The 25,512-nt window shown below is 45.4% G+C and overlaps 1 protein-coding gene across 2 annotated transcripts in view; it reads right to left on the bottom strand.

Moving 5' to 3' along the window:
• Positions 1 to 5,091: 5,091 nt before the first annotated feature.
• The window catches only part of EPHB3 (EPH receptor B3), a 177,975-nt gene continuing 157,554 nt past the window's right edge, over positions 5,092 to 25,512 (bottom strand). The window contains exons 12-16 of one of the 2 annotated variants that reach the window (XM_058187296.1): positions 21,482 to 21,697; positions 20,058 to 20,207; positions 19,757 to 19,950; positions 19,299 to 19,454; positions 5,092 to 6,504 (exon numbers count right to left, since the gene is read on the bottom strand). In XM_058187296.1, the coding sequence (XP_058043279.1) occupies positions 6,396 to 6,504; positions 19,299 to 19,454; positions 19,757 to 19,950; positions 20,058 to 20,207; positions 21,482 to 21,697 (825 nt within the window). In that variant the 3' untranslated portion in view covers positions 5,092 to 6,395. The remainder of the gene's footprint in view (positions 6,505 to 19,298; positions 19,455 to 19,756; positions 19,951 to 20,057; positions 20,208 to 21,481; positions 21,698 to 25,512) is intronic. The other variant, XM_058187297.1, reaches the window with a different exon arrangement.

Genomic DNA, 25,512 nt, shown 5'->3' with positions numbered 1-25,512 from the left:
CCTTACATTTTTCATATAGGTTTGTCTCAATCATCCATGTTTTGGTTGTCCCAAAAATGGACTTTATTTATGCCTTTTTCTTTGAAAACGTTTCGCTTCTCATTCAAGACGCTTCTTCGGGTTCTGAGCTGAAGAAGCTTCTTGGATGAGAAGCAAAATATTTTCAAAGGGAAAAAAAAAAACCCACACACAAGGAAATCCAGTTGTCTTTTGGAAAAGCACCTTTGAATATTCATACAGATTTCTTTATTTAATGAACTCTTTGGAAATCTAGACAGCAATTCAAGATATTGTGGCAATTTTGAAGTATAGTTCATGGCACTGGGCAGATTTTTTTTTTTAAGACGGATTTGACCCACTTCTTCCCTCGGCCAATATTCCATAAAATCTTTTTATAGATTTAATTTGAGAGATTTAACTCCTAGCTATCCCGCTGGCAAATACTAAATGACTCTTCTATGTATGAAGCCAGAAATATCACACCAGCCCATCTGTCTCAAGATGGCCTCTCCAGATGGTTAACTGACAAAGGAGCTGCTCAAGTTGGACAATGTGGCCAAGATCTTCCATGTGAATGGTCCAAGGAGAAGATGAAGGAAAAGTAGGCTACCAAAGAGTATTAACATTGCTGCAATGGACACCCATCCTTTTATGCAGGTATAGATAGTCCTCTCCAACCATAATGGAGCCTGCCCATTACAGTCGTAAATTGTGACAGTTCTAAACTGAGCCATCCATATGATCAATCTGATTTTAAGATCATTTTTGCGGCAGTCATTAATGATACTATAGCACTTACTTATATACCGCTTCACAGTGCTTTACAGACCTCTCTAAGCGGTTTACAGAGTCAGCCTATTTGCCCCCAACAATCTAGATCCTCATTTTACCCACCTTGAAAGAATAGAAGGCTGAGTTAACCTTGAGCCGGTCAGGATCGAACTGCTGGCAGTTGGCAGAGTTAGCCTGCAATGCTGCATTCTAACCACTGCGCCACTGCTGTCATTAAGCGCTTCTAATGTTCGCTATGGGGCGTCTTTGCTAAAAATTACAAAACTTTACAGCGAAAACGCTGAAATTTACAGTCCTATGACCAGAGAATGCTGCAAATGGCTGTAAACCTAAATGGGTTCCAGAATGCCACAAATGGGTCACATTACTCTCTAAGCCAGCGGTTCTCAACCTGTGGGTCGCGACCCTGTTGGGGGTCGAATGACGATTTGCCAGGGGTCGCCTAAGACCATCAGGAATATGGGAAGTATACTTGCGAGTCGAATAATCGCGCTCCAATGGTTGACTCCACGAGCCAGCTGCAGGCTCTTCAAATCGCTAGCCGAATTCGGCTTCAGGCGCGATGAATTTAAAAAGAGAAATCTTTGCTCTGATGTCTCCCTCTCAAGCCAGCTGCAATCACTCCCAATCGCTAGCCTAATCTGGCTTCAGGCGCAAGAAACTTAATAGGGGAGGAGTCTCCGCTTTAATGCCTCCGTCCTGTATTAAAGGGGTCGCAGCATGTATTAAAGGGGTCGCAGCACTATAAAGGTTGAGAACCACTGCTCTAAGCGGTTTACAAAGTCAGCGTATTGCCCCCCAACAATACCGGGTCCTTATTTTACTGATCTCAGAAGGATGGAAGGCTGAATCAATCTTGAGCCAATGAGGATCGAACTGCTAGCAGTCAGCAGAGTAAGCCTGCAATACTGCATTCTAACCACTGTGTCCACACACCAGTGGTTAAGCACCCGCCGTGGAGGGAGGCCTCCAACTGTTGGACCTTCAGAATTGGCTGCTAAGTACCTTTTCGAGGTGGGTTTTCAAACGTTTGATAAGCGACCAGTTGTAAATCGAGGACTACTTGTATCATATGAGGGATGAATTAGGAATTTCAGCATGATGCTCCTTTTGTCATCTGGTCAAACCTAGCAAACTCCTGGTCTGATATATATCACTCTGCCATATCACATACTCAAACTAGCTGTGTATGTAGGATCATCTTTGGTTAGAGCAGAACTCCGGAACTATGGCCCTCTTATGAATCGTGGACTTCAATTCCCAGAATTCCTGAGCCACAAATCATAAAAGGGCCATAGTTCCCTAACCTTCCTGGGTTAGAGGAAGCCAGCCACTGAAAAAAAGAAAAACCATCTGCAGAGCATCAGGTGAATGAAAGACATGATGATGGATGATAGCAATGAAAGTTCTGCTTTGTTCCACAGGAACATGCACCAACTGCTTTTTCCCAGTGGGGGAATTCAATTTTTTTTACTACTGGTTCTGTGGGTGTGGCTTGGTGGGTGTGGCAGGGGAAGGATACTGCAAAAATCTCCATTCCCTACCCACTCTTGGGGAAAGGATAGTGCAAAATCTCCATTCCCACCCCACTCCAGGGGAAGGATGCTGCAAAATCCCCATTCCCTCCCTAATCCAGGGGAAGGATACTGCAAAAATCTCCATTCCCTATCCACTATTGGGGGAAGGATACTGCAAAATCTCCATTCCCACCCCACTCCAGGGGAAGGATGCTGCAAAATCCCCATTCCCTCCCTAATCCAGGGGAAGGATACTGCAAAATCTCCATTCCCTACACACTATTGGGGGAAGGATACTGCAAAATCTCCATTCCCACCCCACTCCAGGGGAAGGATGCTGCAAAATCCCCATTCCCTCCCTAATCCAGGGGAAGGATACTGCAAAATCTCCATTCCTTCCCCACTCCAGGGGAAGGATACTCCTACCCCGCTCCTGGGGGATACTGCAAAGTCCCCATTCCCTCCCCACTCCTGGGGAAAGGATACTGCAAAATCCCCATTCTTTACCCACCCCAGAGAAAGGATACTGCAAAATCCCCATTCCCTCCCCATTCCTGGGAGAATGATACTGCAAAATTCCCATTCCCAGAACCTGTCAGAACCTGCTGAATAGCATCCCTGATTTTTCCCCTCCATATTAAGCTCAGGTAAAAGAAACCAGGCAAAATCAAGGCAGAAAACAAAGGAAATGGCAGATGGGCTTAAAATGCTATTTTTTTTTTCACATGGGGGACTGGACCAGCTTCAAGGAATGGCTCCCCCAACTTCAAGGAAGTTGAGAAATTGGGGAGGAGGATTGTCTTTACACAAAGAATGGAAAACGGAGTTCAATCCCTTCTTATTTTCCCCCCTTCTTTCTCTCTGGAATGCATGGAAATTCACACATACAAAAAAGGAACGTTTCCACTTTTTATCTGAATGCAGAAACCCCCAAGTGGAAGGATACAATGAGTTCCACCAAACTGGGAATGTGAAAGGAAGAGAATCCAGCTAGATTGAATGCCTATCAGGTATTCCAACCGCAAACTCCCCATACCTTGATCTCATGTGTAAGGAATGTGGCACAAGTCTAAAACAATTTTGGGATCCAACGAAGTGGTCTCACGCGTTCATAATTTGGATCAAAAGAATCACAAATTACGACTTTCTGGCTTGAGTTTCTCCTGTCCTTCAGCACAAATCCCACCCTCTAATTTTGCTTGTTGTAATCCAGAGCAGGGGTCTCCAACCTTGGCAATATTAAGACTTGTGGACTTCAATTCCCAGAATTCCTCAGCCAGCTTTGAAGTCCACAAGTCTTAACATTGCCAAGGTTGGAGACCCCTGGTCCAAAGGAAATGAGCCCATCCACCCACCCATCCATCCATCCAAATATGTCATGCAAGGGATATGCAAAACATCGAGATTCAAATAGTTTAGACTTGGAAACATCCGCTTTTGTTCAAGAAACTACATTTCTGTTTTCCAAAAAGACTCAAAATGGAGCGTTTCAAAGTCTAACTGTCCCCCCTATTGAAGGTTTTTGAACAACCCTGGACCCAGGGGTGGGATTCAGAAATTTCAGCAACCGGTTTTCCGCCTGGTTGCTGGGTGGGCGTGGCCATGGTGGGTGTGGCCTACTTGGCCTCCTGCATCACTGACGGGGAAGGGCCTTCTCTGTTGGAGCACCTACCATCTGGAACAAACTTCCCCCTGGTTTGCGTCAATTATCTGACCTTCGGACCTTTCGCCGTGAATTGAAAACGTATTTGGTTATCCAAGCGGGACTGGCTTGATTTTTAAATTTTTAAATTTCTGAATTTTAATAATTTTAACTGGGGTATTTTATTATGGGTCTAATTCGACGGTTTTAATTTTCGGCCATTTATAAAATATGTATTTTAATTGTTGTTTTAATTTGTACACTGTATTGTTTTAAATTTGGCTGTACACCGCCCTGAGTCCTTCGGGAGAAGGGCTGTATAAAAATCTAAATAATAAATAAATAAATAAATAAATGGGGGTGGCGGGCATTTTTGCCCTCCCCAGACTCTGGAGGCTTCCCTTGAGCCTCTAAGAAGGCGAAAATGGCCTCCCTCGGGCTGCAAAGTTCCCCCGAAGGCTGGAAATGGGCCCATTTCCCGACTTCCGGAAGGCCCGTTTTTTGCCCTCCCAGAGCCTCCGCGTGAGCCCTGCACTTACCTGGCATCCAAAATAAGCTACCTGGAGACTCCTGGGAGGGGTGGAGGGGTGTCAGCCAATCCTTGCAACCACCAATTCGGCAAACCAGATTAAAATTAACATCTGGTTAGTCCAAACGGGACTGTCCTGCTGAATCCCACCCCTGCCCGTACCCCAACACGCAGCGTAGGGCCATAGAGCAGGGGTGGGGGAAAATGGCCCTTTTTAATGACTTGTGGACTTCAACTCCCAGAATTCCTGAGGCAACCATGGCTGGCTCAGGAATTCTGGGAGTTGAAGTCCACAAGTCATTAAAAAGGGCCATTTTTCCCACCCTCCGCCATAGAAGAACGAGGAGCAAATTCGAAGTTATGGTGACAAGTGGATACGATTAAAATACACAGACACGAGAATATGTAAAACATCTTCCTGGTGCCTGGTTGTTTCTAACTTGGGAGATGGAAAGGAAAGATTACACTCCGCTCTTCTGAAAGATAAGAAAGAGAGAGAGAGAGGGGGGAAAAAAAGACGACTGTACAAAGGCAAAAGGAAAGGGCAGGATTTGACAAGGTACTACAGATCAGAGGGAAAGCGAAAGACGACGGATTCCAAAGAAACTTCATTAAAATTATTATTGCCTTTATTCTGCCATGGCGCACAGTCCAGATGGCCAGTATACGCACTCTTACACATGCAAGCTTGCCAGCTTCACAAGGCAGCCTCGTTACCCTACGGCTCAGGCCTGCAGAGGCTTTTGGAAAAGAAAAGCAAAATCGAAAACAACAAAATCAAATCAAAACAAAAAAACAAAAACAAAAAACCACCAAAAACCAAAAAAGAAAAGGAAAAAAAAAGAAAAAAAAAAGGAAGTGTTCCAGTCTTTTTTTTTTTTGGCAGCAATCACAGCGTGTGTCAAGAAAATGAGACGGGGAAGGGGGGGGGAGGCAGGCCTGGGATGCACTTCCCCTCTCCCGCCCCCCCTTCTCCTCCACACAGCCTTTCCTCCTTTCAATCCCGTTGGGCCGGCAAGCTGCCTCAACTGGCTGTCCATCTGTGTGATCTTTGTGCAAACTCGGGCTGGCAAACCCTGGGACGGGAAGGCCCCGGAACGCCAGAGGGAGAGAGCAAAATCGCTCAACAGTCCTGTCCTGAAGCCGCCACCGACTTCACAGTTCCGGTGTGCTGAAGCCAAAGAAGAAGTAGCCGACTCTTTTAACCGCCCACCCCCGGCAGAGAATTACGTCTTTGCGTCGGCTCCAAATTGCGTCGGCTCCCAGGATGGCGCACGATTGTCAAGGCCACAGAGAGGAAAATGTCCAGCCAGTTCCATCCATGGTCCTAGTATGGTGCGACTCTCTCAGAGACAACGTCACTCGTTGGGCTCAGGGCGAGCGGGGGTTCCTCTTGGCCAGGACGGAGGAGGGGAAAGGCCACATTTCTGGTTGGTGATGATGCCAAAGGAAGGCCGCGTGAGGTCTCTGAACCGGGAAAGCCCACGGAAGCGGAAAGTCCTCCACGGCACCGCTGGAGGCAGATGTAGGGGGACGGCTGTTTGTGTGAACGAAAAAGGGACGATGTGCAGAGAGGCCTTTTATGGTTCCTTCCCCGGTAACCTGTCTTCAATATGAAGACGCTGAATTGTCGGCGCACCACTTCAAGAATGCCGCAGCCAAAACGAGGAAGGCGACTTCTTGCAGATCTGGGAGTGTCTTTTAATCTAGCTAGGGTCATCCTAGTCCATTCCACCATAGGTCTGTTGGCAAACCGAGAAGCTCCCCGCTCCGATAACGGGGGTGGGGTGGGGGAGGATGGAAAAGAACGCCCCCCTTCCTCAAACTCAGAAGCTGGGCAGCACCGCAAACTAGAATCCTAGGGAAGTGACCCTCAGGGGAGGGGGATCCGTTCCAAAGGCAGAGTCCTCCGTGGTCAAACCTGAACTGGCAGAGTCTGGTTCATTTGTAACCTCATGTCCTGTATGCTGCTCAAGATCTTCTTTTGATGGCCTGCCAGCGTCACCCCTATCCTGAGCAGGTCCCTAAAAAGACAATAAGAGGAAAATGAGTTAGCAGGGCAGAAGACAAAATACTTCCAGACCTCTTTGACCACCAAGCAGACATTGGGTTTCTCCACTAGGAGGAAGTTCTTGAGATGTTTGGTGTTCCAAACTCACCTCCCCACCATACTTTAAAGTCCTTTGCTGGATTTGTATAGATATACTCAACCAGAGATAAAACCGAAGAGGTTGAATCTGAACTGCCAAGCAACCAAAAACCCAGCCAAGCTTGAATCTATTTGAGGAAATGCACTCTATACCAGGGGTCTCCAACCTTAATAACTTTAAGGCTTGTGGACTTCAACTCCCAGAGTTCCTCAGCCAGCTTTGCTTCTACCTCAGCTAGATTTACTGGCTGAGGAATTCTGGGAGTTTTATTTTATTTATTTTATTTATTCAAATTTATATACCGCCCTATCTCCCGAAGGAGTTGAAGTCCACAAACCTTAAAGTTACTAAGGTTGGAGACCCCTGCTCTATACATTCAACCAATTAAACTAGTACAGCCACTATGCGATCTTCAGCCTTTGTCTTATGTCTGAAAGCAATGCAGATAGTCCTCAACTTGTGACTGTAATCGATTGGCGATTATGGTTGTAATTTGCGACGGTTGTGAAGTGGATCATCGAGCGACTTAATTTTACTGGGGCTTTTTTTGTGACGGTTGCTACGTGAACATGGCACTTCGTAAGCAAACCTGTTCTTTGCTACGGACTGGGTTCTGAGGGTAACTGGAAGCGAACCCCAGTTTCTGGTAAAATTGGGGGTTATGAGACTACAGATGATTGCACATTGATGTAGGTTAGTTGATGAGTACCCAAAACATGGTCCTGCGGGTGTGTGTGTGTGTGGGGGTGTGTGTGGGCGCATGTCCACTGGAACTTTGGAACTGGATTGTAGTAGCTTTTGAGGGATCTGTTGTGACCGTCTGCTGTTACCTCATGCCTCCCACCGACCCGTACGCTCACACAGAGAGGGACTTCTCAGGGTGCCGTCCGCCAAGCAATGTTGGCTGGCGGCCCCCAGGGGAAGGGCCTTCTCTGTAGGAGTACCTACCCTCTGGAACGAGCTTCCCCCGGGCTTACGCCAAATACCTGACCTTCGGACCTTCCGCCGCGAATTGAAAACACATTTATTTATTCGCGCGGGGCTGGCTTAAATTTTATTGGTTTTAAATTTTTATTATTAATTTTTAAATGGGTTTTAGTTTTTTATGTTCCAAAGTTTTAGGCCAATTATGTAATAAGTTTTTTAACTCGTATTTTAAATTGTATATTACATTGTTTGTTTTACCCTGAGTCCTTCGGGAGAAGGGCGGTATAAAAATTGAATAAATAATAATAATAATAATAATAATAATAATAATAATAATAATAATAATAATAATAATAATAACAACAACAACAACAACAACAACAACAACAACAACAACAACAACAACTTCAAATGATCACTAAGCGATGGTTGAAAGTTGAGGACTGACTGTATACAATGGTATGCTTATGACAACTGAGCCCAAAATTTATGTTGCTAAACGAGTTTTGCCCCATTTTACGACCTTTCTTACCACAGTTGTTAAGTGAATCCCTGCCGTTGTTAAGCTAGTAACACGGCTGCTAAGTGCGCCTGGCTTCCCCTATCGACTTTGCTAGTCAGAAGGTCGCAAAAGAGGATCACGTCACCCCAGGACACCGCAACCGTCGTAAAACAGGAGTCAGGTTGCCAAGCGCCTGAATCTCGATCACGTGACCCGGGGGGGAGGGGGGGGGAAATGCTTCGACGGTCGTTAAGTGTGAAAAACGGTCATCGGTCATTTTTTTCCAGTGCTGTTGTAACTCTGAACGGTCACTAAACGAATGATTGTAAGTTGGGGACCACCTGTACACAGAGAATTTCACTGATCTGGCAAGAAAAAAAACGGCTTAAAGGCTGCAAAGCATTCCGCCCTTTAGAATGGCGTCCCGAGATTACGAAGGATGAACCAAATTTTTCATGCCATAAATGGCTGAATGGAATTATACTACAGAGGAATTATTGAGTCTGTCATTTGCACCTCTATAACTGTCTGGTTCGGTTCTGCAACCCAACAAGAAAGACACAGACTTCAGAGGATAATTAGAACTGCAGAAAAAATAATTGCTACCAACCTGCCTTCCATTGAGGACCTGTATACTGCACGGATCAAGAAGAGGGCTGTGAAAATATTTGCAGATCCCTCGCATCCTGGACATAAACTGTTTCAACTCCTACTCTCAAAACGACGCTATAGAGCACTGCATACCAGAACAACTAGACACAAGAACAGTGTTTTCCCGAAGGCCATCACTCTGCTAAACAAATAATTCCATCAACACTGTCAAACTATTTACTGAATCTGCACTACTATTAATCTTCTCATAGTTCCCACCACCCATCTCTTTCCATTTATGACTGTATGACTATAACTTGTTGCTGTCAATCCTTATGATTTATATTGATATATTGACCATCAATTGTGTTGTAAATGTTGTACCTTGATGAAGGTATCTTTTCTTTTATGTACACTGAGAGCATATGCACCAAAACAAATTCCTCGTGTGTCCAATCACACTTGGCCAATAAAAAAATTCTATTCTATTCTATTCTACTCCATGTCTGCCAATTTCTGCTTCTCTCTCTCTCTCTCTCTCTCTCGCACACACACACACACACACACACGCACCCCTGACAATTGCACAGCAAAACTGATCTCCACTGCAAAAATTCTATTCTATTCTATTCTATTCTATGGATGCAAGCAGCCATTTTGTCCATTTCTACCTTTCCTGAGGGAGAAAAGGAACTTATACAAAGCACTGCGTCTTTCAATTTTCCTTAGTGACAACAATCCTATGAAATAAGTAGAACAGGGTGAAAAGGGATTTTGCTCCCGGTTTTTTTTCTCCCCATTGGTGGGGTTTTGCCTTTTTAAAAATATGGGGGGGAAAAATATCAAGAGCCAATCTTAACATACCTACTGTATATAGTTGCATATAAGCTCATCCAATTGAGGGATAAGGCAACCCTCAATTTTTATTTTTAACCAAAATTCCATGGCAAATGTGCCACCAGTGGATACGCATTTTTTTTTAAAATGGTATTTTAGTTTCCTACTTTGTGGTCCCTCAAGGGCTATATAATGTCTCGTAAGTATTTCAAATTCCTCCTGTGTTTTAATCTTTATGTTTGTCACATAGTTTTCCTTGCTTAGATGGTTGCGCTAGTTTCAAATCTTATAATTCTCCTTTTAATGTAAAATGTTCTGGACTCAGAGAAATCAATAAACAGACAAGTTAAATGTGCTTTTTTTTTTTTGGGTGCGTTTTGGCCTCTAAACTTTTTGGCTTTTCCATGAGTAAATATAGTACATGACTACTCTGTTTTTCCAAGACACAAAGAAAACCGCACCAAGGTCATATTCCCCAACTTTGCTTCTGAGTTTGTTTATATATTAGATTTATAAACAGCCTCAGATAGCATTCGTTTATTTGTTTGATAAGTCACCTTTCATTCAAAAGTTGAAGACAGTTTACCTAGCTTTCTTTTTTTTCTTTTTCTTTACAACAATAATAATCCTATGGGGTGGGTTTTGCTGGGGGAGAGTGAGTGGTGGTGGTGGGGTAGTGTGGAACTAGAACTGAGGAATCCTGGGAGTTGAAGTCCACAAAGTTTGGAAACCCAGGAGTTAATGTAAAGAATATTCTTAAGTCCTTGGCCTAACAAAAGACTACAGCCATGTTTTTCAACATTGAACTATGGAAGAAGAAGAAGAAGAAGAAGAGGAGGAGGAGGAGGAGGAGGAGGTGGAGGTGGTGGAGGAGGAGGAGGAAGAAGTCTAGACTGAGTGGTTCAAAAAATCATATTTCATTCTGCATTCCTGACGCACAAGAATAGAACAGAATAACAGAGTTGGAAGGGAACTTGGAGGTCTTCTAGTCCAACCCCCTGCTTAGGCAGGAAATCCTACACAAGGGGTGTCCAAACTTGGCCCCTTGAAGAGTGGTGGACTTCAACTCCCAGAATTCCCCAGCCTGCGTGAGCTATAAATATGAGCAAGTTGCTGGCTGGGGAATTCTGGGAGTTGAAGTCCACCACTCTTCAAGGGGCCAAGTTTGGACATCCCTGCCCTACACCACTTCAGATAAATGGTTATCCAACATCTTCTTAAAAATTTCCAGTGTTGGAGCATTCACAACTTCTGGAGGGAAGTTGTTCCCCGGATTAATTGTTATAACTGTCAGGAACTTTCTCCTTAGTTCTAGGTTGCTTCTTTCCTTGATTAGTTTCCACCCATTGCTTCTTGTTCTAGCCTCAGGTGCTTTGGAGAATAGCTTGACTGCCTCTTCTCTGTGGCAACCCCTGAGATATTGGAGCACTGCTATCATGTCTTCCCTAGTCCTTCTTTTCATTAAACTAGACATACCCAGTTCCAGCAACCGTTCTTCATATGAAGATGAACAAGGTTCATTTATCTTGAAGACAAGTTGCTAGAATGAAACCCAACCAAAAAACCCCAAAAAGTTCATTTGTTTTAGCCTTAACTTCTGGTTTAGCAAGATGAGTATTTGTGGGCATATGTATTTGTGTGTTTGTGTTTGTGTACAGGTAGTCTGTGACTTACAACTATCCATTTACCGACTGCTCAGAAATATAAAACTTACAATTGGTCCTCAAACTTATGACTGCTGCAGCATTCCTACAGTGATCCAAAGTCAGACGCTGGGCAACCAGCATGTATTTATTATGATGGCTGCCGTGTCCTGAGGTCATGTGATTGCCACTTGCAGCCTTCCCAGCCAGCTTGTGACAAGCAAAGTCAGTCTGAGGAAAACTAGGTTTGCGTAGTGACTGTAGGATCCACTTCACAGCTGCCATGCTTAACCATCATGGCAAAAAAAAAAAAAAAGATCATAACATTGTAACTTAACAACTTTCTTGCTTAACAATGGAAAATTCTGGTCCTGAATCTCATAAAATGAGGACAACGAAAAATCAAGATGGTGGCCCTGACCACCCAACCTTTTGTCTTTTTTTGACAGATACACAAAAGGGGAAGTCACACAGCTGCAGGCACTATCTTTAATTTTTTGGGGGGAAACCCTGTGAAGACAACCCTAGTTGGAAGACTGGGTTCAGAGTTATTTGATTATTTTATTGAAAAGCCATTATTTTATCCAATGAGTTTCAAAATAAGATAAATATCAAAAACTGAAATTCGTTTGCACAAAAAGATTTCAGTTATTCATCATCATCATCTTTGCTGCTGCTGTTGTTCTTGATATTATTATTATTATTGTTCTATGTATACAGTTTATGTACACTGAGAGCGTATGCACCAAGACAAATTCCTTGTGTGTCCAATCACACTTGGCCAATAAAATTCTATTCTATTCTATTCTATTCTATTCTATTCTATTCTATTCTATTCTATTCTATTCTATTCTATTCTAATGGTTCTGACTCGGTTTTTGGTAGTTGTCCAGGGGTCTCCAACCTTGGCAACTTTAAGACTTGTGGACTTCAACTCCCAGAATTCTTCAGCCAGCTTTGCTTAAAGTCTCCACAAGTTGAAGTCCAAAAGTCTTTAAGACTTGTGGACTTCAACTCCCAGAAGTTGAAGTCTGGGAGCAAAGGTTGGAGACTCCTGGTTGTAACTATCACCTCCCTCCCAGAGAACTACAATAGCTAAAGATGCTTTCCAAAAACCGTTGAGTCTGGTAGCACATTTTGTGCTTAACAAATGTTATTAAAAGGCAGAAATTCCTGACTTTTTTTCTTTGTCATCTTACGCTACGGCAATTGATTTTCGCAAGGGCCCATGTGAGAAACTGGTACTGCTATGGAGGGCTGAACCAATAGAGCTGTGAAGGTGCATAGGTACCACATCAACGCACATATGTAAATTGAAAACAAAAATAGCAATCACCTTCAAAATAAAAAAGCAATCCATGAAGGCCAGACAGGGACAGTTAAAGGACCAGATATGGTCCAGGGCCCGTAAAATGCCCAGGTCTGCCATAGACTCTCTTCTCCTACAATCCTACAACAGATAATGTTGTTGTATCTGCACTATTCCAAGCAGTGCACATTTTGTGACGGATGAGTTGAGATCCTAGCCACTCCTATTGCGTTCAGACACATTTCCAGATTTTTTGATATGGTGGCAAAGAAAAACCAAACCAAACACCACCAGGAGCTTCTGCCTTTTAGTAACATTTGTTAATCAGAAAGGGTTGTCATTGTTCACGATGATCATGATCACCTTCCTTAATTTGTTGTCAGATAGGCATCTGCAATTAGGGATCATGTAGGTGTGTTTCAGTGGTGAAATCCAATTTTTTTTACTACCGGTTCTGTGGGTGTGGCTTGGTGGGCGTGGCTTGTTGGGCGTGGCAGGGGAAGGATACTGCAAAATCTCCATTCCCACCCCACTGCAGGGGAAGGATACTGCAAAATCCCCATTCTCTCCCCACTCCTGGGGGAAGGATATTGCAAAAACTCCATTCCCACCCTACTCTGGGGCCAGCCAGAGGCAGTATTTGCCAGTTCTCCGAACTACTCAAAATTTCTGCTACCAGTTCTCCAAACTGCTCAAAATTTCCGCTACCAGTTCTCCAGAACCTGTCAGATCCTGCTGGATTTCACCCCTGGTGTCTCTTCTTCAGATTGATTGGCCCACGGGGGATAGATTCATGCAACATTCTTATCAGATCGAGAAAGACCTACTAGATCTCTGTATGCATGCTAACCGTGGTTAGGGTTAACCTTTTAGTTTTTGATGTTGTTTTTGTTATTTTATTACCTGCTGTTCACTACCGTGAATCATAAATCAAGTAGGCGGACATAGAACTTGAATACATAACTCAACGAAAAACAGAGCAATTTTTGATCTCTCTCTCGTATGATTTAGCACGTTGGGCAAACTAAACCTGTGTGGATAGTTTATGGCAAAGGATGCAAGTCGTCCTTGACTTACTATTGTAATGGAGCCTGCCCCTTGTGATTGTTAAGTCGTGGCAGTTGTTATGTGAAGCGTGATTACTTCGTTTGACAACCACAATTCCTGCTTTCCCCATTGTAGTCATTAAGTGACAATGTGGCTCATTAAATGCAGCTCAGAGTGCCTGGAAGTGAGGGAGAGACTCAGCACCCGTCCAGCTCTCATGTGGTTCTCCCGGGGCCTCCCCCAACCTGAGACATCCTGTGCTCTGCTTCCTGCCACATTGGGTTTCCATAGGCCTTGGGGCTGATTTCCACCTTGCTGGGACCCACACCTTCCCCCCCATCACGACTCAGTCCACTTATCAGCTGACCCATCATATGGCCTTCCTATACGCTCTGTAGGAAGAGGTGGGCGCCATTTTGGGAGGCTGTGTTCCCAAAGAGGCGCCATTTTGGGAGAGACCCCAATTCATTGCCAAGCATTGGCAAGCGCCCAAATTTTGTTCATGGGGGACCATGGGGGCACTGCAGGAGCCATAGCTTTGGGCAGGGGTTATAACTCCCCTTCATTCAGCTCGGTTGTAATTTTGAATGGCCGCTGAATAAAGGGTCGTTAAGTCAAGAACACTACCAGTATCGTGTGGATTAATTTAATTAAATGTATTGTATGAAGGCGATCACTGCTATACTGCCCATGTATCACATTCAGTATGCCGTGTTGCTATGGTTAGTGGCTCCATTATGGTTTGTTAGAGTGGTGCAATGTAAAATTTCTTACTACTGGTTCTGTGGGCGTGGCTGAAGAGGTTGTAAAAAAATGCTTTTAAAAGGCTCCTCTGACAATCCCCACTGAGTTGCCTGATTGTCAGATGCTTTTGTTTTCTTTTAAATGCATTTTTTTTGCCTTTAAAAGAAAAAAAATGCCTCTGACGATCAGGCAACTCAGCTGGGATCGTCAGAGCCTTTTAAAAGCATTTTTAACAGCCTCTTTGGCCGAAGAGATTGTAGAAAAAATGCTTTTAAAAGGCTCTGACAATCCCAGCTGAGCAGCGTGATCAACAGAGGCTTTTTTTTTACTTTTAAAAGAATTTTTTCAGCCGAAGAAAAAATGCTGTTAAAAGTAAAAAAAAAAAAACCTCTGATGATCGCGCGGCTCAGCTGGGCATGGGTGGGGGGCAGGGATTTTTGCTACCGGTTCTCTGAACCACCCGCCACCATTGCTACCGGATCAGGCGATCTGGTCCGAACCGGGAGCATTTCACCCCTGGTTTGTTAATGTCACTATGGGTGTCAAAGCAGGAATACGTATACACCCAAACTCACAGTTAACAGAATAACAGAGTTGGAAGGGACCTTGAAAGTCTTCTGGTTCAACTCCCCAGCAGGAGATCCTATATCAACGTCAGAAAAATGGCTGTCCAACTTCTTCTTTAAAACCTCCAGTGATGGATCAACCCACAATTGACCACAACAAATCAGCTTAGGGGGTCTTTGAACGCTTCAGAACACCAAAACGCCTCATGGATCAAATCAAAATCCTCTTAGGCCTCATCCACATTACACTTGAGGATAGGTCTTCACGAAGAAGGCTCCATCTCAGTGCCAATATGAGGTAGGCTAGGCCAGGGGTCTGCAAACTTGGCTCTTTTGAGACTTGTGGACTTCAACTCCCAGAGTTCCTCAGCCAGCAAAGCTGGCTGAGGAACTCTGGGAGTTGAAGTCCACAAGTCTCAAAAGAGCCAAGTTTGCAGACCCCTGGGCTAGGCTGAAGACAACTCCGCACGGTCCGATAGGAAAATGGTTCTCCATGGGAAAACGGAAGATCTTCCATGCATAGATGCCACCTCAGTGGTTGGATTGTCTGCTGTGGAGTGGCCCTTCCCATGCTGCCACCGGCTTCCATCCTCTATGGCAGGGGTATCCAACCTTGATAATTTGAAGATATGTGGACTTCAACTCCCAGAATTCCTCAGCAGCAATGACTGGCTTGGGAATTCTGGAAGTTCACAGGTCTTAAAAGTTGTCCAGGTTGGACATCCTACTCTATGGCTATTTCTGCTTTGCTTTTCCAGACCCAGCAAGTATTTTTCCTATCTTTGGGGGCATTTGGTTAGTTTGGTTAGGGCACCGTTGCTCAATCCGGGCAACCTGAAGATGTGTGGACATCGACTCCCAGAATTCCCCCGCCGGCCATGCCTGCTGAGGAATTCTGGGATTTGTAGTCCACACATCTTCACATTGTTCAGGTTCAGAAGTATTTTGGGTTCCAGGTTAGGGGAATCCCAAAGCCCTGAAGCCTGAATGTTGGTCTCCTTCGAATGACATAATTAAAGAGTCTATAATTTGTGAGCACCATTCATTTTTACAAAAAAATGGTTCAGCAGATATGCTCTTTTGGCTTTCTGACCAAGGACAGAGCATGGGGTTGATTGGATGAACTACCTTCCCTTTGCCTTTTGTTCAAACAGCAATTTTTTCCCCCCTAGCTTGCTTATTTTTGCTTCGGTTGTCGTTTTCTTCATTTGTGGGTCTGGCACACAAAACAGCATCGCTTGCATCCTGACGGCCTGTCTATGCTGCAAAGGAAGTTTTCCCACACTGAGAAAGGTGGAGACGGGTCAGAGGAGAAAAAAGACAAGGAGGGAGGGTGGCTGGCTGGCAGAGAACGAGCTGAAGTCGGCACCAGACCACGATCCTTCCTGTGACAAGCGGTGAATTTAAAGGGAGAGCAAACAGCAGGAATGGGTAAGTTTGTGAGGCATGATATTTGTAGTAGGAAGGACGTTGCCTGCCGATTTTTTTTCCCCAGCCTGGAACCAATCCCGTTATCCAGAAAGTAATCCCTTACTCTCTTCAGTTCAATGTAGAGAGAAGCAAGGTTTTGCATTTAGGCAAGAAAAATCAAATGTGCAGGTATAGAACAGGTGATATCTAGCTCAACAGTAGTAACTGCGAGAGGGATCTGGGAGTCCTAGTGGACAATCACTTACATATGAGCTAGCAGTGTACTGCAACTACCAAAAAAGCCAATGCAGTCCTGGGCTACATTAATAACGGGATAGAATCAAGATCACGTGAAGTGTTAGTACCGCTTTACAAAGCCTTAGTAAGACCACACTTAGAATACTATGCCCAGTTTTGGTCACCATGATATAAAAAAGATGTTGAGACTCTAGAAAAGAGTGTAGAGAAGAGCAGCAAAGGTGATTAGGGGACTGGAGGCTAAAACTGGAGGCTAAAACATGGTTAAATTGGTATTTAACCATGCAGTTCTCAGAAATGTGGAATGGGCTGTGCAATTTTCAACAAAGTGTGTTCGTGCTGAACACAATAATATTTTAGCCTCCAGTCCCCTAATCACCATTGCTGCTCTTCTCTGCACTCTTTCTAGAGTTTCAACATCTTTTTTATATCATGGTGACCAAAACTGGGCATAGTATTCTAAGTGTGGTCTTACTAAGGCTTTGCAAAGCGGTACTAACACTTCACGTGATCTTGAGAACGGTCGCTGGAATTGGGAATGTCTAGTTTAATGAAAATAAGGACTAGGGGGGTGACATGATAAGTCTTCCAATCTTTGAGGGGCTGCCACAGAGAAGAGGGGGTCAAACCAGGGGTGAAATCCAGCAGGTTCTGACAGGTTCTGGAGAACCGATAGTGGAAATTTTGAGGAATTCGGAGAACCGGTGGTAGAGATTTTGAGTAGTTTGAAAAACCCAGGAAATGCCACCTCTGGCTGGCCCCAGAGTGGGGTGGGGGGAATGGAGATTTTGCAGTATCCTTCCCCTGGAGTAGGGAGGGAATGGTGATTTTGCAGTATCCTTCCCCCAGGAGTGGGGAGGGAATGGGGATTTTGCAGTATCCTTCCCCTGCCACACCCACTAAGCCACACACGCCCACCAAGTCATGCCCATAGAACCAGTAGTAAAAAAAAATTGAATTACAGCACTGGGTCAAACTATTTTCCAATAGTTTGTCCCGCCTGAAGGCAGGACAAGAAGCAATGGGTGGAAACTAATAAAGGAGAGAAGCAACCTAGAACTAAGGAGAAATTTCCTGACAGCTAGAACAATGAATCAGTGGAACGACTTGCCTGCAGAAGTTGTGAACGCTCCAACACTGGAAGTTTTTAAGAATAGACTGGACTGCCATTTGTCTGAAGTGGTCTAGGGTCTCCTGCTTGAGTGGGGGGTTGAACTAGAAGACCTCCAAGGTCCCTTCCAACTCTGTTATTGTTGTTCCTTGCCATGTGTCCAGCAAAACAGGTAGCCCTTGACTTACAACCATGAGTTCAGCAACTACTATTCATACTTTCAACAGTACTGACGATAGTGACTTATGACCAATCTTTTACCCTTACAATGGTTGCAGAACAGGGGTAGGTTCTACTTACCTTTACCACACATCCTGCCCGCGTGCATGTGGATGCTGTGCTCACGCGCACGTGCAGATCACTTTTGCACATGCACAGATCACTTTTGATGATGTTTGGGTCAGTGGGCGGAGCCTCCTGCTGATTTTACTACCGGTTCTATAGAACCGGTCCGAACCGGGGGCAACCCGCCACCATTGCAGAATTCCCACAATCGTGTGATCAAAATTTGGGTGCTTGGCAACCAATATATATTTATAAGAGTTGCAGCTTCCCAGGGTCATGTGATCCCCCATTTGCAAGCTTTCCTGCTGGCGTTTGATCAGCAAAGTCAGTGGGAGGGAAGCTGGATTCACTTGATTGCAGGGTTCACTTAGTGACTGCAGGGTTCACTTAATGCCTGCCAGATTCACTTAACAATCTCAAGGATTCACTTAACAAGTGTGGCCCAAGTATCATAAAATCAAGGGCAACTCATTTAACAACTTCCTTGTTCAGCAACCAAAATTTCTGATCTTAATTGTGGTCGTAAATCAAGGATTATCTGACTACCAGCCATGTTTTTGAGATGCAGTCAAAGATCAACAACAGCGCAGTAATTTTACAGTGACCCTCTTGCCTTCCTCCTGGAAATTGTGTATACCAATCACGACAAACTACCTTCTCTTTATCGTGGCCTGCAAACCCAGCAGGACTCCAGAAAGTAGTGAAATACCATAATTTGCCTCCCTATGCTGACAAGATATCCTGGTCTCTTTTCACCAGTTTAATCGAGCCGTTAAAAATGGTAAAATGTAAAGAAGTCCCTGAGGATTTTAGCCCGCTAGTCGTTGCCGACTCTAAGGGAACATTGGTCATCTTTGCTTCAAGGGGCTTTGGGCCAGCGCTGTCCTAAGACATTTCCGCAGTCATGTGGCCGGCATGATATCATGAATCACGGTTACCTTTCCCACCGAAGCGATACCTATTTATCTACTCGCATTTGCATGCTTTCGAACTGCTAGGTGGGCAGGAGCTGAGGCAAGAACGGGCGCTCACCCCGTTGTATGGCACTCGGGACTCGAACCTCGGGTGTCAACTTTCCAGCCGGCAAGCCCAGCGTTTTAACCACTGAGCCATCATGTTACCCCTTTAAAAAAAGACCCAGCATTTATTCCAACAAGAATCTTCCTGTTCAGCAGTTTAAACCCTGCTTCCATAGGGGGAACCCTAGAGACGGAAGTGAAGGGGTGGAAATCCATGTTTACTACCGCACTCACCTGGAGTCTTAATCAACCCACAGCACACCCAACCTGTGCTGAACTCTCTTATCATTCCTTCCACCAACTGCACAGAGTTTTCCTACCAACGGTGGAAGGAGCCAAGATCTGATTCCTCCCCCAGCAGGGCAGCGCGTTGCCGCTTCTCCCGCCGCCATCCTAGTCTGCTCTCCCTCCCTACTTACTCAGCGGTCATTTGGGCCACCAGGTCAAACGAGGCAAAGCCGGCGTTGCCAAAGTTCTCCTTGTACCGTCCCATTTTGATAGCGTCCAGCCAGTCGCCCACAGTAGTGAAGGTAGTATAATCGGGCACCGTGCGATCCAGGAGCGGCTGAGACACGCTGCGAAGGACGAGAGAGCCCAGAGGTCAGAGACGGCTCAAAGGGGCAGGGTGGTGGGTGGCCGAGCCATGGGGGGCAGGCCTGGCGGTCCTGCGGCACGCAGAAGGTTAAGGGGGGCCATCTGGTTCCCAGTCCACCCGTTGGGGCTCTTCGCTCAGGCCCCGGCTGCTGCCTGCCTCCACCTCCCAAGGTTATATCCAGTTGGCTGCCATAAACCATGAGAACTAGAGACTTGACGCTACTAATCCAGACAGAGCAGGTTGCCTGTGCTTGGAGAGGGTGAAGGGGCAAACGACACTGACCCAGACTGGACATTGGCGATGACCTTCAAGCTGGCTGCGTTCCGGATTAGCTTGTCCAACGTATTCACTATCTGTGCAAACTTGGGGCGGAGGTTGCGATCCCGTACCCAGCAGTCCAACATGAGCTGGTGCAGCGCCGTGGGGCAGTCCATAGGGGGAGGAAGGCGGTAGTCTTGCTCCACTGCGTTGATTACCTGGAAGAGGAGCAGAAAACAAGTACTCAATCCCAGGGGCTTTGCTCCAGCCATTCTCTTTCCCATTTTCCCTTGCAAATTCTTCCAGTTTGGCTCAGCCTACTTACATCTTGGTTAGACATGTCCCAGTACGGCCTCTCACCATAAGACATCACTTCCCACATGACGATGCCATAGCTCCAGACGTCGCTGGCGGAAGTGAACTTGCGATAGGCAATGGCTTCTGGGGCCGTCCACCGGATTGGGATCTTACCACCCTGCAAGGCGATAAAAGTTTCAATGGGAAGGTTTAATGTCTATCTGACTTTAGCAACAGCGATAGCAGTTAAGACTTATATACCGCTTCACAGTGCTTCACAGCTCCCTGTAAGCGGTTTACAGAGTCAGCATATTGCCTTCCACAATCTCGGTCCTCATTTTATTGACTTCAGATGGATGGAAAGCTGAGTCAACTTTGAGCCGGTCAGGATCGAACTCCTGGGAATTGGCAGAGTTAGGCTGCCAAACTGCATTCGTTAACCACTGTGCCAGCACAGTTCTTATCTTTAATTGCATAGAAGAGCTGGGCCTTTTTTTCGTGCAAATCTCTTTCCTTTAACACAGGAGTCTCCAAACTTTAAGACTTGAGGACTTCAGGTCCCAGAATCCCTCAGCCAGTCATGGGGGAAGACCCAAATTGAATTCTAGCAGCTGGATCCTTATTGGAAATAAGTCCTTATTTCCAAGAGTCATTGGAAGATAACATTGTCTTCCATTTTTCTCCTCCTAAGCAAATGTCCTCAAGGCCTTCTGACAGATCTACTCTTTCATGATTTGTTTACATTCTTTTAAAAGCCATTTGGCCCCGTGGCAGGATGTCCCATAAATCCATCGTTCAAGAACGTGTATTTTTGTCTAACAATATCTATGAGTCAAGTTCAAATCCTAGTGACGTCATCAACGCACCCAGATACCAAACCACTCCCATGCCGCGGTCAAGGAAGCAAGATGGACATGTCCATAAACATGCCATTCACTGTCTTTAATTTTGTGTTTTGTAACCTAACTGCCATTCTGGGAGTTGAAGTCCACAGATCTTAAAGTTGCTAAAATTGAGATAAAGACGGTCTAATCTAGAATGCTAGGCTTTCTTGACCGCCTTCCGTACCCCAATTCAACTCTGCTAGTCTTCTCGGATCAGCCCAAGTCGGTTCATCAATTTCAGATTTATTCCTACACAATGACATAGGATGGTACCCAGCTTATAACTACGGTGCTTTTTCAAGAGGCAACTGGACTTTGTTCTTCCTTGAAGACGTTTTGCCGCTCATCCAGGAAGCATCTTCAGAACGGAAGAAGCTTGCTTGGGTGAGAAGTGAAACATCTTCGAGGCAAAATAGATGAAGTCCGGTTGTCTTTTGAAAAAGTTCCTTTGGGACAACCAGGACCTGGATGACTGAGAATCACCATAGATATGTACCCATCTTACGTAACTTTAGTTTTGCTTTTCGTGATGGAAGAGAAGAGAGACGTCATCAAGATTTTCACCTACCAGTGAACTGGTGTATGTAGGGTCAGACGGATCATCTTCTAAAAACCGCGAGAGTCCAAAATCTGACACTTTGCACACCAGGTTGCTGTTGACCAGAATGTTGCGGGCAGCCAGGTCTCGGTGGACGTAGTTCATCTCCGAGAGGTATTTCATACCTGCCGCGATGCCACGTAGCATGCCAACTAGCTGGATCACAGTGAACTGCCCATCATTCAGCTGTTGGGACAACAAGGGCAGGTTTTCAGACGAATTTGGGAAAAATAAAATCCTCTGCCCGAAATTCATGGACGTGGCATACAAAGCCCTCCCTTTGACTGTTCTTAGAGTTTGATGAGAATGGGATCACCAAAGAACTCTACAGATAGTCCTTGATTTATGACCATAACTGAACCCAACTAGGTATGTCTAGCTTAATGAAAAGAAGGATTAGAGGAGACATGATAGCAGTGTTCCAATATCTCAGGGGTTGACACAAAGAAGAGGGAGTCAAGTTATTCTCCAAAGCACCTGAAGGCAGCACAAGAAGGGTGGAAACTAATCAAGGAGAGAAGCAACTAGTTCTAAGGAGAAATTTCCTGACAGTGAGAAAATTAATCAGTAGAACAACTTGTCTCCACAATTTGTGAATGTTCCAACACTGGAAGTTTTAAAGATGATATTAGATAACCATTTGTCTGAAGTGGGGTAGGGTTTCCTGCCTGGGCAGGGGGTTGGACTAGAAGACCTCCAAGGTCCCTTCCAACTCTGCTATTATTATTATTATTATTTCTGTTGCTAAGCAAGACAGTTGTTAAGTGAGTTTTGCCCCATTTCTTGTTACAGTTGTTAAGTGAAATCACTGCAGTTGTTGAGTTAGTAACATGGTGGTTAGGTGAATCTGGCTTCCCTATTGACTTTGCTTGTTAGAAGGTCACAAAAGATGATCAAATGACTCAAGGACATGGCAACCATCATGAGTCGGTTGCCAAGTGTCTGAATAGCAATAGCACTTAGACTTATATATCGCTTTACAGTGCTTTACAGCCCTTTCTAAGCGGTGAGCGTATTTTACGTCCTCATTTTACTCACCTCGGAAGGATGGGAAGGCTGAGTCAACCTTGAGCCTGGTGAGATTCGAACTGCCAAATTTCAGGCAGCCGGCAGTCAGCAGAAGTAGCCTGCAGTACTGCATTCTAACCACTGGGCCACCATGGCTTATGAATGTTGATCATGTGACCATGGGGAGGCCGCAATGGTTGTAAGTGTGAAAAACGATCATAACTCAATTTTGTTATGTAACTTCGGTCTAAACGAAGTTTTGTAAGTCGCAATGGTGGTATGTGTGAAAAACGATCATCACTCAGTTTTTTTCAGCGCTGTTGTGACTTCGAATGCTCACTAAATGAACTTTTGCAGTCTCTCCGAGGCCAAAGGGAATTAAATGGTATTTAAAAAGTTTAGGCACTCATGATGAAGAGAAATTTCACCCCGCTAAGTATCTGCATCCTATCTCTAGCAAGCATCTTGAGATGTTTTCCATCTCCTAGCGTGCGCTGTTTTGAAGAGAAGGCCTGGTTGTAATGAGTTACATCCATAGTTCTGAAATGAGAGAACTCGCAGATTCCCAGTGCAGCCACCTGTCTCATGTCTTCTCATCAAGCTAATGGGATTACAAGCCTATTTGGGAAACACCTGGAAAAACAGAGAGCCAGCTGCACGCTGGCCTCCGCCTCTGGGCTAAGAAGAAGTGTCAAAGTGAACTTCGTTGCTTGGAAAGAATCCTGCATGATGTACAACAGATCAACCCACTTCCCAGCTTATCTTCCTCTTATCTCTTTATTGTGCACCATCACTTTATGCAGTGCGGTTGTGACACAGCAAGAACCGCGGCTTTATTTCACTTCAAAAGAAAATCATTTTAACAGAATAAGTAAGAGTTGGAAGGGACCTTGGAAGTCTTCTAGTCCAGGGGTCTACAACCTTGGCAACTTTAAGACTTGTGGACTTCAATTCAAAGCTGGCTGAGGAACTCTGGGAGTTCAAGTCCACAAGTCTTAAAGTTGCCAAGGTTGGAGACCCCTGTTCTAGTCCAACCCCCTGCACAAGCAGGAGACCCTATACCCATGATGGCGAACCTATGGCACATGTGCCACAGGTGGCACGCGGAGCCATATCTGTGGGCATGCAAACGTTGCCTTAGCTCAGCTCCAGCGCGCATAGGCATGGTAGCCTGCTGACTTCTGGGCCCATTGGAAGTCAGGAAAAGAGCCATTTCCGGCCTCTGGAGGGCTTGGGGGGGGGGAGGCCGTTTTTGCCCTCCCCAGGCTCCTAGAAAGTCTCTGGAGCCTGGGTAGGGCAAAAAAGGTGCCTACCGGGCCCATCGTGCCATCATGTTCCAAAACCGAGGGGAGCAAGGGGGGGTCATGCGTGCATGCGCGAGAGGGCAGGGCGCATTGAATTATGGGTGTGGGCATGCACGTGCGTGACCCCCTGTGCTTGGCACACGATGGCAAAAAGGTTAGCCATCACTGCCCTATACTATTTCGGACAAACAATTGTCCGATTTTCTTCTTAAAAACCTCCAATGATGATGGAGCAACCACAACTTCTGAAGGCAAGATGTCCCACTGGTTAAATTGTTCTCACTGTCAGGAAATTTCTTCTTAGTTCTAGGTTGCTTCTCCTCCTTGATTAATTTACATCCATTGCTTCTTGTCCTGCCTACAGGTGCTTTGGAGCAGGGATGTCAAACTCACATCACGGCAGCGTCACGTGACATATCGCTACTTCCCCCCTTCTCTAAATGGGCGTGGCTCTGGCCACGCGCAACACACACAGTGTTGTGATTCCAGCCCCCGAACCTGGCCCCATGCCTGAGAGTGACTCCGAGAGCGAGGGGGAAGGGCCGGTAATGCTTACTTCGGGAGCACCAATTCCTTTGGCCCGGCTCCAGGAGCCAGAACCAGACCAGTCGGAGGACGTAATGAGGCCGTCATCCCCTGATTCCTCCCTTCCCCAGGCTACGCCTTCAGAATAATAATATAATATTATATAATAATAATCAAGCTTGGATCAACCCGCACTTCAGAAGATTAGAGAGGCGTCTTCATCAAAGGGAAGGGTGGGACAGGAGCCCCACCCCACAGGATATATAAGGAGCTTTGGGACTGCTCTCACTCCACGGGAAGCAAAAGCTAGCTGAACCGTTTTAAAAAGAGCTGAAAGTCTTGCTCCGTGAGTCACTTGTTTGAACTTTGGCAGGCAGCTGCGATTTTTCTGCCAGGACTGATAAGAGCCGTGAATCCACTGGCTGAAGGCCAGCTGGTTGATCCGAAGTGGGGAAGGAGACAGAACACATGGCCAGCGGGCTGTGTGTTTGACAGCCCAGCTTTGGAGCATAGGTTGATCCTTTCTTTTTTCTGGCAGCCCCTCAAATATTGGAAGACTGCTATCATGTCTCCCCTAGTCCTTCTTTTCATTAAACTAAATATACCCAGTTCCTGCAACTTCGTATGTTTTAGTCTTCAGTCCTCTAATCATTTTTGTTGCCCTTCTCTGCACTCCTTTTAGAGTCTCAGCAAGCATTTCTCAAGGGCTGACTAATGCAGGCATGCAAATGAAGAGGCGATTTCTGGAAAACGTCTGAGCATTCCTAGGAGAAGCAGACAATATATGCCTTTGGTTGCCGCTTCCACGTCTTGTGTCGCCAGAGGTGGATTCATCGTGCCAAAACCAGCCAATGCTTACCAATCTCTGCCAAGTTCCTAAATCCACCTAATTTGTACATTAATTCACTCTTCTACATAGGAAAACACAGATGGCTCTCCTTAAGTTTTTAATTTGGAGCTCATGACAATAGAGGCCTAAGTGAAGAAGGAAACCCCTAAGTGAAATTTGGAAACCCTCACAGAAAAAAAAATAATGGGATGGACTCTCTTTTTTGGGGGGGGAGGGGAAATAACTTTGTAAACCAGATTTCCCAACCCTGACAACTTTAAGATGTGTGGACTTCAACTCCCAGAATTCTGGGGAATGGCTGGGGAATTCTGGGA

Source organism: Ahaetulla prasina, chromosome 6 (genome assembly GCF_028640845.1).
Source record: "Ahaetulla prasina isolate Xishuangbanna chromosome 6, ASM2864084v1, whole genome shotgun sequence".
Classification (NCBI taxonomy): domain Eukaryota; kingdom Metazoa; phylum Chordata; class Lepidosauria; order Squamata; family Colubridae; genus Ahaetulla; species Ahaetulla prasina.
This window is presented reverse-complemented; position numbering and strand designations above follow the sequence as displayed.